Source organism: Delphinus delphis, chromosome 16 (assembly GCF_949987515.2).
Source record: "Delphinus delphis chromosome 16, mDelDel1.2, whole genome shotgun sequence".
In the NCBI taxonomy this organism is placed as follows: domain Eukaryota; kingdom Metazoa; phylum Chordata; class Mammalia; order Artiodactyla; family Delphinidae; genus Delphinus; species Delphinus delphis.
The window spans coordinates 26,352,172-26,367,863 of record NC_082698.1 but is presented as its reverse complement, the minus strand read 5'-3'; the positions used below and the strand labels follow the sequence as shown (position 1 = coordinate 26,367,863).

The window sequence follows — 15,692 nt, the reverse complement described above, 5'->3', positions numbered from 1 at the left end:
TTTCCCAGGATTTTTTTTCAAATATGTCCTCACTTACTCCAAGCTATTGCCAAGATATCAAGCTCACCAGGCCTCCTTACTTCCAGCTGCCTAGTAACATCTCCATGTGCATATCCCATGACAACATGATCTCAGCATACCAGACTAGCTCCCCTATACCTCTTTCTATAGCCACCCAAACCTTAAAAAAATCTGCTCTAGGGCTTCCCTGGTGGCGCAATGGTTGAGAGTCCGCCTGCCGATGCAGGGGACACAGGTTTGTGCCCCGGTCCGGGAAGATCCCCCATGCCGCGGAGAGGCTAGGCCCGTGGGCCATGGCTGCTGAGCCTGCGAATCCGGAGCCTGTGCTCCACAACAGGAGAGACCACAACAGTGAGAGGCCCACATAACGCAAAAAAAAACTGCTCTACTTTTACTAATCCATATCCTGGTCAATGAAATTCCCATTTACCCAATTTCTCAAATTAGAAAACTTAGCCCACTGTCTCTCCCCAGTCACTAAATCATATTACAGCTATCTTAGAAATATTTCTAAAATCCATTCCCCTCCTCTTCACTCCCATGGCCACATTTTATTCAGACTCTCAGTCAACTGCAACAACTCTAATTAGTCTCACTGCCTCATTTCTCATTACCTTAATCTGCACTTGTCACTCCCTAACATTAAAACGCTCCAATACCTCCCTACTCTCTTTTCAGTCTCACCTGGCAATTTCCCCACCACACATCCTGTTTTGGACAAATTTCTGACACTTAAACATCATGTTATTTTTTTTTCCTCACACTTTCACCATGCCTTTACTCATGCTGTTGTCTCCATCTGGAATGCCTTTCTTTACTTGTGCAACCTCCTACCCATCTTCCAACACCCAACTCAAGTATCTCCTCCCTACAAACATTTCCCTGACTTTCCAGGCAATGGTAATACTTCCTTCACACCATATAAATTCCTTTTAACGGATATGTAACACACAACACTACAATTTTCATGTGAATATGTCTCTCTGATGTTCTTGAAGAAAGATATTCATATTTCTAACCCCAGTGCCAGTTACATAATAAGTGCTCAATAGGGACTTCCCCAGTGGTCCAGTGGGTAAGACTCTGCACTCCTAATGCAGGGGGCCTGGGTTCGATCCCTGGTTGGGGAACTAGATCCCGCATGCATGCCGCAACTAAGAGTCGCATGCCACAACTAAAAAGTCCGCATGCTGCAACTAAAAGATGCCACATAGGTTAAGAATCCACCTGCCAGTGCAGGGGACACTGGTTCAAGCCCTGGTCCAGGAAGATCCCACATCCCATGGAGCAACTAAGCCCATGCGCCATAACTACTGAAGCTGCGCTCTAGAGCCCGTGAGCCACAACTACTGAACCCGTGTGCCACAACTACTGAACCCGTGTGCCACAACTACTGAAGCCCGCGTGCCCAGAGCCTGTGCTCCGCAACAAGAGAAGCCACCGTAATGAGAAGCCTGCGCGCTGCAACGAAGAGTAGCCCGCGCTCGCCGCAACTAAAGAAAAGCCTGCGTGCAGCAATGAAGACCCAATGCAGCTATAAATTAATTAATTAAAAATAAAAAATAAAAATGAAAGATGCCACATGCCGCAACAAAGATCCCACATGCCGCAACTAAGACCCGGTGCAGCCAAAAATGCATTAAAAAGAAAACTTAACAAGTGCTCAATAAATGTGTGTTTAATAAATTGTGTGCCCTCATATATCCTGGATCAATTTGTTATTTGGTTATTTTCCCAAAATTTTATGGATTCTTGAACTTGGCTCTATGTAAAAGTCCAACTTTCATAACACTGCTTTGAGTTTTCAAGAGGTTTTATTATTATTATTCAAATGTCAAACAAGTGTAGGAATTATAATGCCTAAACATCCAATGAAAATACGTTAAAAGCTCCCCTATTCATTAAGGAACGAATGAGAGTCCCCCTTCACAATCCTAACTAGAAGGATCCACCTTTCTCTAGACTGATTGATCTGATATCCGGAAAAGCCCTCACATAGGAACTACTGTGCACACAAGACCAACTGAAGGTACACCCAAAATAATTCCAATTAACTTGTGCTAAATTAAGAGCAGGGACACAAATCCTATTTGCCCTGGTTTACAAAGTCAGAGAGAGTATAGAATAGCAAAGAAACAGCTCTCACTGAACTCAAAACTTTTTCTGGAGAGGAAGAATTGGGGAGGGTCGGATGATCCACATTTATTCGGGCCTGCCCAAGTTTCTACTTCCCCATGTCGAAAGGCAGCACTCCTCAGTTTCTGATAGTTCTTCCCCAGGGAACCAGTTTTTATCTCCTGTTTCTTCCCTACACTTGCCTGGAAACAGGTTCGTTTCCCAGGTTCACACAGAGTAACCAGAGAAAACACGGTAGCTTCAATGATTGTGTGTAAAGGGCGGGCTGAAGCCCGGCGATCAGAGACTGTAAAGAGGAGACGGGGACCTTCCGGGACGCCTGATGACTTCGGGCAGACAGGGCTTCCTCTAGCCCTTCTCCGAGGTCTTGCCCCACGCCCTCACCCCAGAAACAGGCTGGGAAGAAGGCCACTCGGGTGGGAAACACCTGGGAGGAAAGCTTTCAAGGTAGCCTGAGGGGTCGGAGTCAGCCTCTTGCTGGGTCAAAGGTCGGCGCCTCGGCTGCCAGGAGGGCCCAGCAGGGACCCGGAGCGAGAGGCGTGTGACCGGCACTGGAGGGTTAGAGGGACCGGCAGCTGGAGTAGCGAGCCGCTTCTCTCTCCGCTCCGCCGCACGCAGCCTCTGCGCTCCTCACCAGCTGCCCTCCCTCCCTCTCCCCGCATAACCCCTGTCGTGCCCTAGCGAGCGCAGGCCCCGCCTCCAGGGCCGCCTCAGGGCCAAGGCCTAGTATGGCAGTACCCGCAGAGGTTGGCCAGGTTCGGAGACCGGCCCGGGCCGGCGCCGCTTACCGAGCGCCGCTTACCCTGCCTCCTCCTCCACCACCCGCGCCGCTCCCGGACCGGCTCGCTCCCGACGCCACCGACGCCGCAGCTGCTCCGGGCTCACGGACGCGCTCCCGACCTCCCCAGACCCTTCCCCCGGCCCGCCGTGCCCCGCAGGATCCTAAAGCCTGCCGCGTGATACGTTCGCCCGCGCCGACTGCCTGAGGCTGGCTCGGACCACGATTCCCAGCAACCATCACAAAGACTACGACTCCCAAAATGCACCACGAGAAAGAAATTAGCAAAAGAAACATGTATCAAGAGTCTACTGGATGCAAGTTGAATTAGCAGTTTCTTTAAATATGGCAGACCCTGAAATCGGCAATTCCACTTCCAGCAGTAAATACATCCTCTAAAAACACTGGCAAAGTTTGGAAAGATATATGTTCCAAGCTCTTTATTGCAACTCTGTAAGTGAAAGATTGGAGACAAACTCATTCAATCAACATATATGTAATTGTATGCCTGCTATGTACAAAGCACCGTGTAAATCTGTGTCAACTTGGCAAGTTACCTCTCTGAGTCTCAGTTTTCTCACACGCAAAATGGAAGATTAAAAAAAGACATGCAGAAAATAAAATTAAAAAAAAAAAAAGAATCTGGAAAAAAAAAACCAAAAAAAAGACATGCCGGGCAGTGTGTGCGTGTGTGTATGTGTCTCCTTATAATGACTTTATAAAGTTGGTACCTCACAGATAACAAAAAAAAAAAAAAGGTTTTGAGTGATTAAACAGCTTGCTTAATGTTCTAGAGTTAGTAAGAGGTGAAGGAAAGTTTAAACCCAGATCTATCAGGAAAGAGGTCTTAATAGCCCAAAAGCCCAGGTAACTTTTAATTTTTCTTGTCTGTTTACACAGTGGCATAAAACATGATTAGTGGTAAAAAGTTGTACCCTAACAGGATATAAAAAAAGAGAAGTGGTAATAGGAAGGCATCTTGAGGTGAACCCCAAGAACTATTGTTCCTGAACATGAGTTAGAAGCCTCCTGTACAGCTGAAAGAACCCCTTCCATACCTGACTTCCTTTTAGCACATCTTTGTTGAGCACCTACTGAATACCCAATTCTGGGAGTAGTAAAAAGAAAAACAGTTACAATTCTGAGATTATATTGTAAGAAAGTGATAGACAGATGATAGATAGAAAAATAGATATACAATTAAATGTTTTAAATATCAAACAGTGAATTATCGAAGGTAAGCTTAGAAAAGCTCAAGCTGTAAATGCCCTGAAAATTCAGAGAATGGAAAATTCCCTGTCAATCTTCAGAGGCTTTTTGGGGGAAGATGAAGATGAAATTAAGTCTTAGAGGAGAGAAGAAAAGGAAAGGTGAAAGTGTGAAGGTGAAGAAACACAATACACTGGTGGGAATTGAATTAAATACAGATTCAGCAGAGGGTAAGCTTATAAGTCCACAGACTGAGTAGGTAAGAGCGCAACCTCTGGGATACTGTGGAAATGAATCCCAGGCTGGGTACCTACTAGATGTATGACTTTGGACAATTAAATGAGCTCTCTAAGCCTTAGTTTCCTATCTGGAAAATGGGGATAATAAAATGCCTATGTTATATTGGTTTGGTTATCCAGCACTGAGCCCTTCCCCTCCTTTTCTGGGGGCCTTTTCTTTTGGGTAGAGTCTTTTTTTTTTTTTTGGTACGCGGGCCTCTCACTGTTGTGGCCTCTCCCATTGAGGAGCACAGGCTCCGGACGCGCAGGCTCAGCGGCCATGGCTCACGGGCCCAGCCGCTCCACGGCATGGGGGATCTTCCCGGACCCGGGCACGAACCCGTGTACCCTGCATCGGCAGGCGGATTCTCAACCACTGCGCCACCAGGGAAGCCCCTTTGGGTAGAGTCTTGATGGAAAACCAGGCCCTGGGCAACCAAGATAAGTGAGCTCATGTGACCTGGGCTTGGCCACTAGGTGCAACCTCCAAGGGCTTCAGCTCTTGATCAAGAGATGCAGAGATGAAAAGATGGTCAGAACTCATTCATAACAGGTGCTGTCCACAAATGCAGTGACCAAGTCATGCAGCACCAGGGGCTGTGGTGTCCTGGCTGTATGGTTCCTGCAGAAAAATAGTTGTGCTTCCTATTTCCTGGTCTTCAGAGAGTTTGGGTTCCTGCACATTTTCTAAGCCTGTTCTTCCTGTCTCCTGCAGATTCTGTGACCCTCCCCACACCAATGTTCTTCTAGTAAATTTCATTTTTTTTCCATATTTCTGTAACTATTCTATAACTCTTAAAAGGTTCCTAAGTGATATCACACACACAAACATGTGCCTACTCAAGCTTACTCATTCTTTCACCAAACATCTATTGAAGTCTTTCTTTGTGCCAGGCTCTACTCTAAAAGTGAGGATACAACATAATGTACAACACGATAAGTATAATTAACACTGCTGTAAATCCTAAGGGTTCTCATCAGAAGGAAAACAGATTTTTTTTTCTATTTCTTTAATTTTGTATCAATATGAGATGATGGATATTCACTAAATTCATTGTGGTAATATGTAAGTCAAATCATTGTGCTGTACACCTTAAACTTATACAATGCTGTACATCAATCATGTCTCAGTAAAACGGGAAGAAAAAATTTAAAATACAGTGGCATATACATATATGCATGCTTTTGTAACCATCAGAAATATGCACGTGTGTATCCATCAGAAATATGGCTAAAGGGACTTCCCTGGTGGCACAGTGGTTAAGAATCCACCTGCCAATGCAGGGGACGTGGGTTCGAGCCCTGGTCTGGGAAGATCCCACATGCCACGGAGCAACTAAGCCCATGCACCACAACTACTGCGCCTGCGATCTAGAGCCCGCGAGCCACAACTACTGAAGCCCGTGTGCCTTGAGCCCGTACTCCACAACAAGAGAAGTCACCGCAATGAGAAGCCCGTGCACCACAATGAAGATTAGCCCCTGCTCGCCGCAACTAGAGAAGGCCCGTGCGCAGCAATGAAGACCCAATGCAGCCAAAAATAAATAAATAAACTTAAAAAAAAGAAATATGGCTAAAAATACTCAAAAAATATGTAGTGTTACACAATACTGTAAATCAATACTTCAATTTTTTAAATGTAGTGTTTTTAAGTGAGGCTATAACAATGAAAGAAATCCCATGGCAACTAGGAACAGCTGGAAGAGGAGCAAATTTGGGGAGGAAGATGATGTTTAGGACATGTTGAGACTGAAATGTCTATGAGACATCCAGGCAGAAATATTTAGTAGACATTTGGATACCTTCATTGGAACTCAGCAGAGATCTCTGGAGTGTAGATAAATATTTTGGAGCCATTGTCCTAGTGGTAACGGTTCAAGCCATGAGCAGGGAATAAATGGCCTAGGAAGAAGGCTAAAAAAATATTAATAATATGGGGAGGAAAAAAGATAAAAGGGCCCCAAATGGAATTTAAAACCAGTATTTAAAGGATGGTGGAGAAAGAGGAACCAATGGCAATAAAATTTCTGAAGACAGCACTATTTAAAAAAGAGGAGAATTAGAGGAGAAAGATGCTGTGGAAACTACAGGAGAGACTTTCAATAAGGAAGTTGTCAAATGTCTCAAAAGAGAAAAGGAAATTAAAATGCCTTGAAGACTTCAGGAAAATCTACTTCGGGTAAGTATTGGTTTGAGAAATGAATGGAAGGAGAGAAAGTAGGGGCAACAAATACTAGATCTTTGCAAGAAACTTGACTGTGAAATGAAAGGGAGAGGGAGTGATAGGAGTAAAGGTTGGGGGAGATGAGAATGAAAGAGTGACTTCCAGGACAGGACAGACTGGGGAGTATTTCTATGCTGAGAGCAAGAGGACAGAATGAGGATGATGAAACAGAAACAGATGCTTCTCAGGGAAGTTGCGTGGAAAGGGAGGGAGGGGCAAGCTAATGAAGGAGGGACTGGAGGAGGAGAGAGGAATACCACAGCACCTGAGAAGGTTAATCTGGGGTGGAAAGGACTCCTGCATATCAATTTGTAGGTGCTAAAGAGATTACACACAGACTCAGTGCCATTAAAGTATGTGTTCATTTTGTTTTCTAGCAAAATGTTAGTTTGGGTGACCTGTTGATACAGTGGTTTGGTGCATTGACCCTGGACCCAGATTGCCTGTGGTTGAAATCCCACCTGTATCTCTACTGCTTAACAGCTGTGTGATCTTGGTCAGTTTACTTTATCTCTCTGTACTTCATTTTCCTTATCTTTAAAAGGCGGGGTGGGGTGGGGGAGTCACACAGTAAGGGCTATGGAAGTACTAGCCATTATTATTTTTTCCACTAGTTTGTCATCTCCCTGAAGTTGAGGTTTTCTCTTTTGTTCAGGGTTGTCTACTCAGAGCCTAGCACTTAGTAGGTGCTCAATAAAAATTTCATGAATAAACTGGGATGAGAGAGCGAGGCGTGGAGGGAAGGGAAGACTTGGTAGTTGGATGCTGGGCGGGCTGGAAGCCAGATACCTTAGTCATACTCTGTGCCGCTCCGCGGTTTCCTGGGGCCTGAAGCAGCGGGCCTACATCCCGTCTCTGAGACCTTGCCCAGGACTCGCGAGGTCGGAGCGCTGAGACGATTGTGTGCTCCGCGGCTCCACCCCCGCGAGGCTCCTGCGGCCCCGCCCCTGGTGGGCGGTGTTGTGCCGGCAGGGAGTATACCGGCTCCAGTCGCGAGCTAGCCGTGAGGGGCGGGGCCGGGCTGGGCGGGGCCGACTCAGCCCGGCTTTGGCTCACCTCATCAAAGAAGGGCGGAAGTCTCAACCCCAGTCTTGACCTCCCTTGGGAACCCGGCACCGAGAGTCGGGCCTCGCCCCACGGGGCGGCGGGCCTGGGCGTGCACTGGCGCGGGCGGCACCATGAAGCGTGCGGGAACTCTGCGCCTGCTCTCGGACCTGAACAACTTCAGCGGCGCGGCCCGGCTCCGGGAGTTGTTGGCCGGGGACCCAGCCGTCCGAGTTCGCTGCAGCCCGGACGGCCGCCACCTGCTGCTGCTGCGACCTCCGGGGGCACCGGGCCCGCAACTGCTGGTCGCGGTGCGTGGACCCGGCGCGGAACTGGAACGTGCCTGGCCAGCTGGCCAGCCCTCACCGCTAGACGCCTTCTTCCTATCGTGGCCGTCACGACCGGCGCTAGTCCTAGTGTGGGAGAGTGGCCTAGCCGAGGTGTGGGGCACGGGGGTGGGGCCCGGCTGGCGGCTGCTGCAGAGCACCGAGCTGTGTACTGGCGGTGGAGCCCGTGTGGTGGCCGTGGCGGCGGCCCGAGGCCGCCTGGTGTGGTGCGAGGAGCGTCAGGCCGGCGCTGAGGGCCGCGAAGGGCCTCCCGCAGTGGCTTTCAGCCACTGTGTGTGCGTCCGGACCCTGGAGCCCAGCGGGGAGGCCGGCACCAACCTGGGCCGTACACACATCCTGCTGCACAACTGCCCCCGTTTCGGGCTGCTGACCTCCCGCAAGGACCTGTTCCTGGTGCCCACTGCCACCACCTGGCCTGGCGTGGGCCACATTCTGCTCATCTGGAGCCCAAGCAAGGGCAAGGTGGTGGTGGCTGCCCCATGTCTTGGCCTCTCCCACAGTAAGAGCCTGAATCCTGGAGGAGGGGACCCGTGGGACTTCAGGACCCTGCTCCGAGGCCTTCCTGGGCTGCTGTCCCCCAGGCAGCCATTAACTGTACACACCTGGGCCCCAACTCCCCAGGGCCTGCTGTGGCTTGACTTCAGGGGCACTGTGAGCCTGGTGCAGCCCCACGGTGGTACCCGGGCTGTTGGCACCCTTCAGGAGGCACCTGCCAGCCTGGCAGGGTCTGCAGCACTGGGCGCATTTCATGGCACTCTGGCCTGTGTGCTGGGCTCCACATTGGAACTGCTGGACATGGGCAGTGGGCAGCTGCTAGAAAGGAAGGTCCTAAGTACAGATCGAGTACATCTGCTGGAACCCCCAGCCCCTGGCATGGAAAATGAGGAAGAGCTGGAGACCCGAGGGGGTCTTCGTTTGCTTTCAGCCGTGGGTCTGTTTCGAGTAGGCTGGGAAGCCCCACAAGGCCTTGAGCTGCCTTCAGCTGAAGATCTGGTGTTTGAGGAGGCCTGCGAGTACTACCAGCGGCGGAGCCTGCGTGGTGCCCGGCTCACCCCAGAGGAACTGAGACACAACAGCACATTCCGGGCACCTCAGGCCCTGGCTTCCATCCTCCAGGGCCACGTGTCCCCATCAACACTATTGACCACGCTGAGGGCCGAGCTTCGGGATTACCGGGGCTTAGAGCAGCTTAAAGCCCAGCTGGTGGCGGGGGATGAGGAGGAGGCTGGCTGGACTGAGCTGGCAGAGCACGAAGTGGCACGGCTGCTGAGGACTGAGTTGATGGGAGACCAGCTGGCCCAGCTCAACACCGTTTTCCAAGCCCTCCCTACAGCGGCCTGGGGTGCCATCCTCAGGGCCCTGCAGCTCCAGCCAGATGGGAATGGCAGGCTGAGGTCCCAAGCTCCCCCTGACGTGTGGAAGAAGGTACTGGGTGTTACAACAGGTGGAAAGGAGCCACCCAGTGGGATACTGCCCCTCTTTGAACTCCTGTGCCGATGCCTCTGCCGGCTGGAGCCACGATGGCTGCCACCCTTTGTGGAGCTGGCACAGCAGCAGGGCGGGCCTGGCTGGGGATCAGGGGGCCCAGGGCTGCCCCTCTATCGCCGAGCCCTGGAAGTACTAGGTGAGGAGGGGACTAGGCCTGAAGCACTGGAGCTAGACCTGCTCTTGGGCAGTGGGCGGCCCAAAGCTGTGCTCCAAGCTGTGGGGCAGCTGGTGCAAAAGGAAGAGTGGGAGCGGGCTCTAGAGGCTGGCTTGGCCCTCAGCTCCTCCAGCCCCCTGCTTCGAAGTGAGATCTTCAAACTGCTGTTGGCCGAATTTGCCCGGCACCGCCGGCTTGATGCTCACCTCCCCCTCCTTTGCCGCCTGTGCCCACCAGACCTAGCTCCAACTGAGCTCCTGCTTCTACTGCGGACACACCTCCCAGATGAGTTGGAGCCCCCCGCCCCATTCCCTGAGCCTGGGGCAGAGCCCCCTCTCACTGTGGGCTTGCTCAGAGCCCTGCTGGAGCAGACTGGGACTCAAGGACGACCCTCTGGCCCAGTTCTAAGCCAATATGAGGACATTCTATGGGACCCAGGCACTCCACCCCCTACCCCACCTCGGGGACCTATGTCAGCCCTCCAGGCATCAGACCACCCAGGCCTGGAGGCATGGGCACCATCTGGACAGGGCCTCTGTGTGACTGACACAGGCTGAAAATTGTTTCTAGGACACAGTGATCAGGGAAAGGTGTCTAGGAGTTGGAGGGGACCAGAGTGGGGACCTGTGTGTGCAATACTCACAATACTCTTCTGGAGCAATTTATATATATATATATGTGTGTGTGTGCGTATAATAAATATGTTTGGTCTTTATCCTCAGGTTTCTGTCTTGGCGCAAAGCTCCTAAAACACTTGGAATTTCCTGAGTGATAGAAATATCTTTGTTATAACGTATGGACACCAAGGGGGGAAACTGGCGGGGGGGTAGGGGTCGGGGAGATGAATTGGGAGATTGGGATTGACACATATACACTAATATGTATAAAATAGATAACTAATAACCTGCTGTATAAAATAAAATTCAAAAAAAAAGAAAAACTACATTGCTGGTAGTAGTAATGGTGCTAACCACAGGAGATTCTGGATTTTAAATTTCAAAGTGATAGCTTTAGATTTTATGAGAGTAATAAACAGGAATAGATCCAATGGTTAATTGATGTGCCTTGATTTAGACAAACCTAATAGATTAAAATCCAAGCATACCTCAAAGATAAATTAAGGTCAAATAACTTACACTGCAAATAAATTTACAGTAGAAGCCATTTAAACAGCAAATCCTCACTACATTTTAAATATGATCTGATTCCTATTTTGGGAACATATTTATTAGATAAATTAAGGTGTGCTTTATCATAAAAATGAACACAGATGCAGGGGGAGAGAAAAAGCTAAAAAAAATTACCAGAAAATTTCAGATTTAAACTGGAGATTTAGTTAATATTATATCCAAATATTTTTTAAGTTTTGAATTGTTACTTCCCAAAGGTCAAAGTTTTCATTTTCAACAGAAAAAAGTTGCCTACAAGAAATATTAAAACAAATTAAATAGGGAAACTCTTTGAGGTGGTGGGACTTATTCCAGCTCCCTATGCTTTGTGTTGGAAAAATAAATAAAATTTAACAGTCCATGAGCTTGCTGTATAAAAATAAAATTAAATTAAATTTAAAAAAAAAGAAATGTCTTTGTTATAACAAGCCCCTTTAGACCAAACCTGCATTTACACTAATGAGGTAACTTAAAAGTGGGAACCCCTAGCGTCAGGATGGGGCTGGTCACCAGAAAGACCCGAGTGATGAAAGGGTTGGAACTTTCAGCTCCATCCTCAACCTCCTGGGAGGGGAGTGGGGCTAGAGACAGCTCTACAAAAGCTCCTGAACAGGGAAATTTGATGAGCTTCTGGCTTGGTGAACACATTAAGGTGCTGATGCACCCAGAGAGGGCATGGAAGCCCCATGCACACCCCTCACACCATGCCTTGCCCTATGCGTCTCTTCCATCTGACTGTTGTATCCTTTAAAAAACTGGTAAACATAAGTATTTCCCTGGGTTCTGTTAGCCATTCTAGCAAATTATCAAACCAATTTATAGCATGGGAACTCCCAATTTATAGCCAGCTGATCAGAAGTACCAGTGACTTGTGACTGGCATTTGAAGTGAGGGCAGTCTTGTGGGATTGAGCCCTTAACCTGTGGGATCTGTGCTAACTCAAGGTAGTTAGTATCAGAATTGAGTTGACTTGCAGGACACCCAATTGATGTCCACAGAAAATTGATGGTTGGTGTTGGAAAACAGTCCAGAAATGCATACACGGTTGGTGTGTTTTTCAATAGCTGAGGGCCTCATAGAGTTGGTTATAGAGGGAGTGGTTAAATCTGAATCTGTTGGCTAAAGTGACCACTTCCAATAATGAAAATAATTTACATTTATGAGCATTTAAAGTATACCAGTCACTCTGTTAGTCTTTAAATAGTCCCTCTTTTAATGTTTCTAATAACCCCATCCTGAAAGTACTAATATTATCTCCATTTTACGGGTGAGGAAACAGAGATTTAGAAAGATTACTTGACCAAGGTCAGTCAGCTAGAAAGTAGTAGCTCTAAGATTTGAATCACTTCACTGTACAGCCCAATAGCTTCTACCGGCTTGGGCTTGAAGCACTTCTCATTCCTGGCTCAATGCTAGCTTCTCTAGCCTGTTGTGAGGAGGGGGATCTGCAGAGGTACACACTTCCTTTCCTCAAGACTCTTCTGTTCCTGAGTAGGAACTGTGCCGGCCCTGAGCCCATGCTTGTCTCCCCCAGGATTTCTGGAGCAGCCACTGGATAAGGGGAAGATTTACCACAGACAGGAGAGCTACCTGCAGAGCCCTCTGGCTTGGTAACAAGAGTCACTGGAGGAGGGTTGCTTGGAGGCTAACTCCCAAAACTAAGAAAAAAGAGCGTCTCCAGAACATACTTCTGTTCATCTGGATTTAGTCAGCAGGACCACCTTTGAAGAGGCCTAGGCCCTCTGCCCACTTCTACCCAAGTGACCCCTCAGGCTGGTTCTGGGCTTAGGGTAGGACTCTGGATGCTGCTCCTCAGCATCACCCTGGGCCCCCAGGTATCCCTTGTCCAAGGCTTGGGCCCAAGGTAAGGACTACCTCTTAGCTTTGCCCTCAGCTAGGACCTGCAGCTTGGGTTCTGCTCAGCCTCATCCCGGACTTAAGGTGGCCCTTTAGGCTCATATGGGACTAGGGACAGTTCCTCAGTCTCGAGGAAGGGGGCAGCACCTCAGGCTTATACAGGGCTTGTGTTACTCCTCGGCCTCATGAAAGTCTAAGGATGGTACCTTGACCTCATCCAGAATTTGGATGGCTGTTGTCCTGGCCCTTAAGCCAGGTTGTCTACCAATATCAGGAGTCAAGCTACTGACCCTTAAGCTTCTGCTCCTCCCAGAGGCCCAGAACTAGGGACAGGTCATCCCTTGGCCTCTACCTCAGCCCTGGTTTGGGTGGGGTTCATCCTCCTCTTTAGTCTGGAGGCTGGGCCCATTATGGCCCCTCTGTGGGAAGCTGGGGATGGACAAAAGGAGGAATCTGTTTCCTGTTCATGATCCTGCTGAATCATGGTTGTTGTTTTTTGGGTTTTCTTTGTTGGCCACTCCGGGTGGCTTGTGGGATCTTAATTCCCTGACCAGGGATTAAACCCGCGCCCCCTGCATTGGAAGCACAGAGTCCCAATCACTGGACAGCCAGGGAAGTTCCTCATTGTTGTTTCTTCTCAGCCTGAGATTGGCTTGGGCCTCTTTCTGTGCTTGGAGGGAAAAGAATTGTATTCAGTGGGTCTCTGGGGCATGGGCAAAAGAAGGGGGCCAGGTTTTTCCTTGGACTTGTTTGGCTCAAGGAATTTCCTCAGGGCCACCCACAAGTAGGGGAGCCACCCAGCCTGGCAGCTCTGAGGAGAGCAGGTGAGCTTAGATGGGAACTTTCACCTGCTGTTACAGACTTGGTGATTGATTCCTCTTGTCCTTGCTCATGCTCCAGCTCCAGTGAGGAGGATAAAGTGACCCCCAACCATGTCTCAGGACTTTGGAGAACAGCTCGGGGATATAGATATCATTGTGTGACTGGGTTCTGGTGGAGTGTGTGAGAGGACCATCAGAGAGCTGGCCCAGTGTGGTCTTCCTGAGTCAGAGGGCTCCAAATAGGTGAGTGGAGATCCCAAGTCTGAGGTCTTTGGTTGGCAGGGAGTATTCTAGGATCAGAAAGTAGAGAGGGTCCCTAGACAGGATGTTGGGACCTGGGGATATGGGAGATCTGGGAGCTCTGAGGTCCTTGATCTTGGGTGCCTGGGTAAAGGGCGAAGTTCTGGGGCTGAAGGTTTTGAGCAGTGGACAAGATCCCAGGTCCAAAGTCCCTGGGCAGGAGGTGGTAGGAAGGCCTGAGGTCCCTGGGTAGGTGCATTTCCACAGGTATGCCTCATCTTTGGAGCATACTACTCTCAGGTTCACTTGGTAGTAGTCTCTGGAAAGCTTGAAGGTGAAGCTAAGCTACACAAGACCAGAATGCAGTCTGGGCAAAGGAGAGGAAGCAAATCCTGAGGCTCCTCTACCTGCCTATATGGCCATGGAGCCCAATCCTCCCTTTATCATCTCCCTACTGCCCACCCATATTCCCTTCCCTCACCAGGAGATTCACTGTTTAGACACAGACCATGGTTTCCATGCCACCCAATGACTGGAACACAAGACTACAGCAACCCAGGACTTCCCTGGTGGCTCAGTAGTTAAGAATCCTCCTGCCAATGCAGTGGACACGGGTTCGAGCCCTGGTCCAGGAAGATCCCACATGCCGCGGAGCAACTAAGCCCACGAGCCATAACTACTAAGCCCGCGCGCCTAAAGCCTGTGCTCCGCAACGAGAGAAGCCACCGCAAAGAGAAGCCCGCGCACCTCAAAGAAATGTAGCCCCCACTCTCCGCAACTAGAGAAAGCCCGCGCACCTCAAAGAAATGTAGCCCCCACTCTCCGCAACTAGAGAAAGCCCGCGTACAGCAGCAAAGACCCAACACAGACAAAAATAATTAAAAAAAAAAAAAAAAGACTACAGCAACCCAAGTCTTCCCCAACCCGCAAAGGCCAGAGATCAAAGCCCACCCCTTTCTCCTGTAGGAAACTGGTGGCCAGAGTGGGCTGTATCCAAACCACTCTGCTTTCCCCCCATACCCCGACCCAGCCATCAAGGGAACTTGTCCTTAGGAAGTGTTCCACACTGTACAAATGTACCAGAACTTGGTTCACACTTCCCCTTGGTGGTCAGGGAAAGAGAGGAAGTTGGAGAGTGGGGAGGGTGCAGCTCTAGACCCCCAGCTCCAGAGGGAGCCCCCTCAGGCTGGAATGCCTGCCCTGGAAGAAAGGAAGAAAAATCCTCAGAGTGGCTCCCCAGGGCCCCACTCAATCTCTTCTTAGGCACAGGCTCCCCCTGGTGGTTACTGTCATCACCGCCAGCTCCACCATTACCCTTAAACAAGCACACACTTGCCCATTTCTTGATTAAGACTGAAGAAGCCTTTGAAGGTGGTAAATTAAGGTTCTCTGAGGGCAAGAGAGGAGGAGAGGAAGAAGTCAGGGTAGAACTCAGGGAGCAAATCAAGGGGAGGCAAAGTGACCCTGGTCTTGTACTAGGACAGTATCACCCAGAAGAAAGAGGGACCTGAGCTGCCAGGATGATTCCTCTCCAGGAAGTTCCAGGGTTGGAACTCTGCCCTAGCTACCAGACTGATCTGGATAATTTGAGCCAACTGAGGAGGAAGTTGAGGGCACAGCAGAGATTTCTGGGAAGGCACAGTGAGGTCATATTTTACATGAATTTGAAATATAGGAATAAGATGCTGGGCTTTATTCAAAATCAATAGTCTCACTTTATGCACAAAATGTGAAATGAAGGTGAATCTTCCTAAATATAAAACTTTTTGAGAATCACAATTTCAAGGCTAATGGACTGTGTGAATTGTAAACTGCTTACACTATTACTGCATGCGTCCCCATTTCTGCTGGTAAACAAAAATTCAGGTGGGGAGGGAGGCTGAATCAGGCTGTGAGGTCAGGGCTGAGTGACCAGGGTCACTCACC

General features: G+C 49.4%; 2 protein-coding genes and 1 non-coding gene across 5 annotated transcripts in view; 2 read left to right on the top strand and 1 right to left on the bottom strand.

The window, feature by feature from the left end:
- ARMH3 (armadillo like helical domain containing 3) overlaps positions 1–7,518 on the bottom strand; it is a 176,497-nt gene extending 168,979 nt beyond the window's left edge. For 2 of the 3 annotated variants that reach the window (XM_060034210.1, XM_060034212.1), the window contains exon 1: positions 2,960–3,057. The gene's annotated coding sequence lies outside the window, so the exon portion shown is untranslated. Of the gene's footprint in view, positions 1–2,959; positions 3,058–7,435 lie in introns of those variants that run through there. The other variant, XM_060034211.1, reaches the window with a different exon arrangement.
- Positions 1,079–1,151, top strand: TRNAR-CCU (transfer RNA arginine (anticodon CCU)). Its single transcript has one exon. It is a non-coding gene; the product is annotated as a tRNA-Arg (tRNA).
- A 306-nt stretch (positions 7,519–7,824) lies between the features above and the next one.
- Positions 7,825–10,394, top strand: HPS6 (HPS6 biogenesis of lysosomal organelles complex 2 subunit 3). The gene has a single exon (XM_060033582.1). It carries the CDS (start codon positions 7,825–7,827, stop codon positions 10,234–10,236), a length of 2,412 nt encoding a protein of 803 aa, XP_059889565.1. The 3' UTR covers positions 10,237–10,394.
- Positions 10,395–15,692: the final 5,298 nt, after the last annotated feature.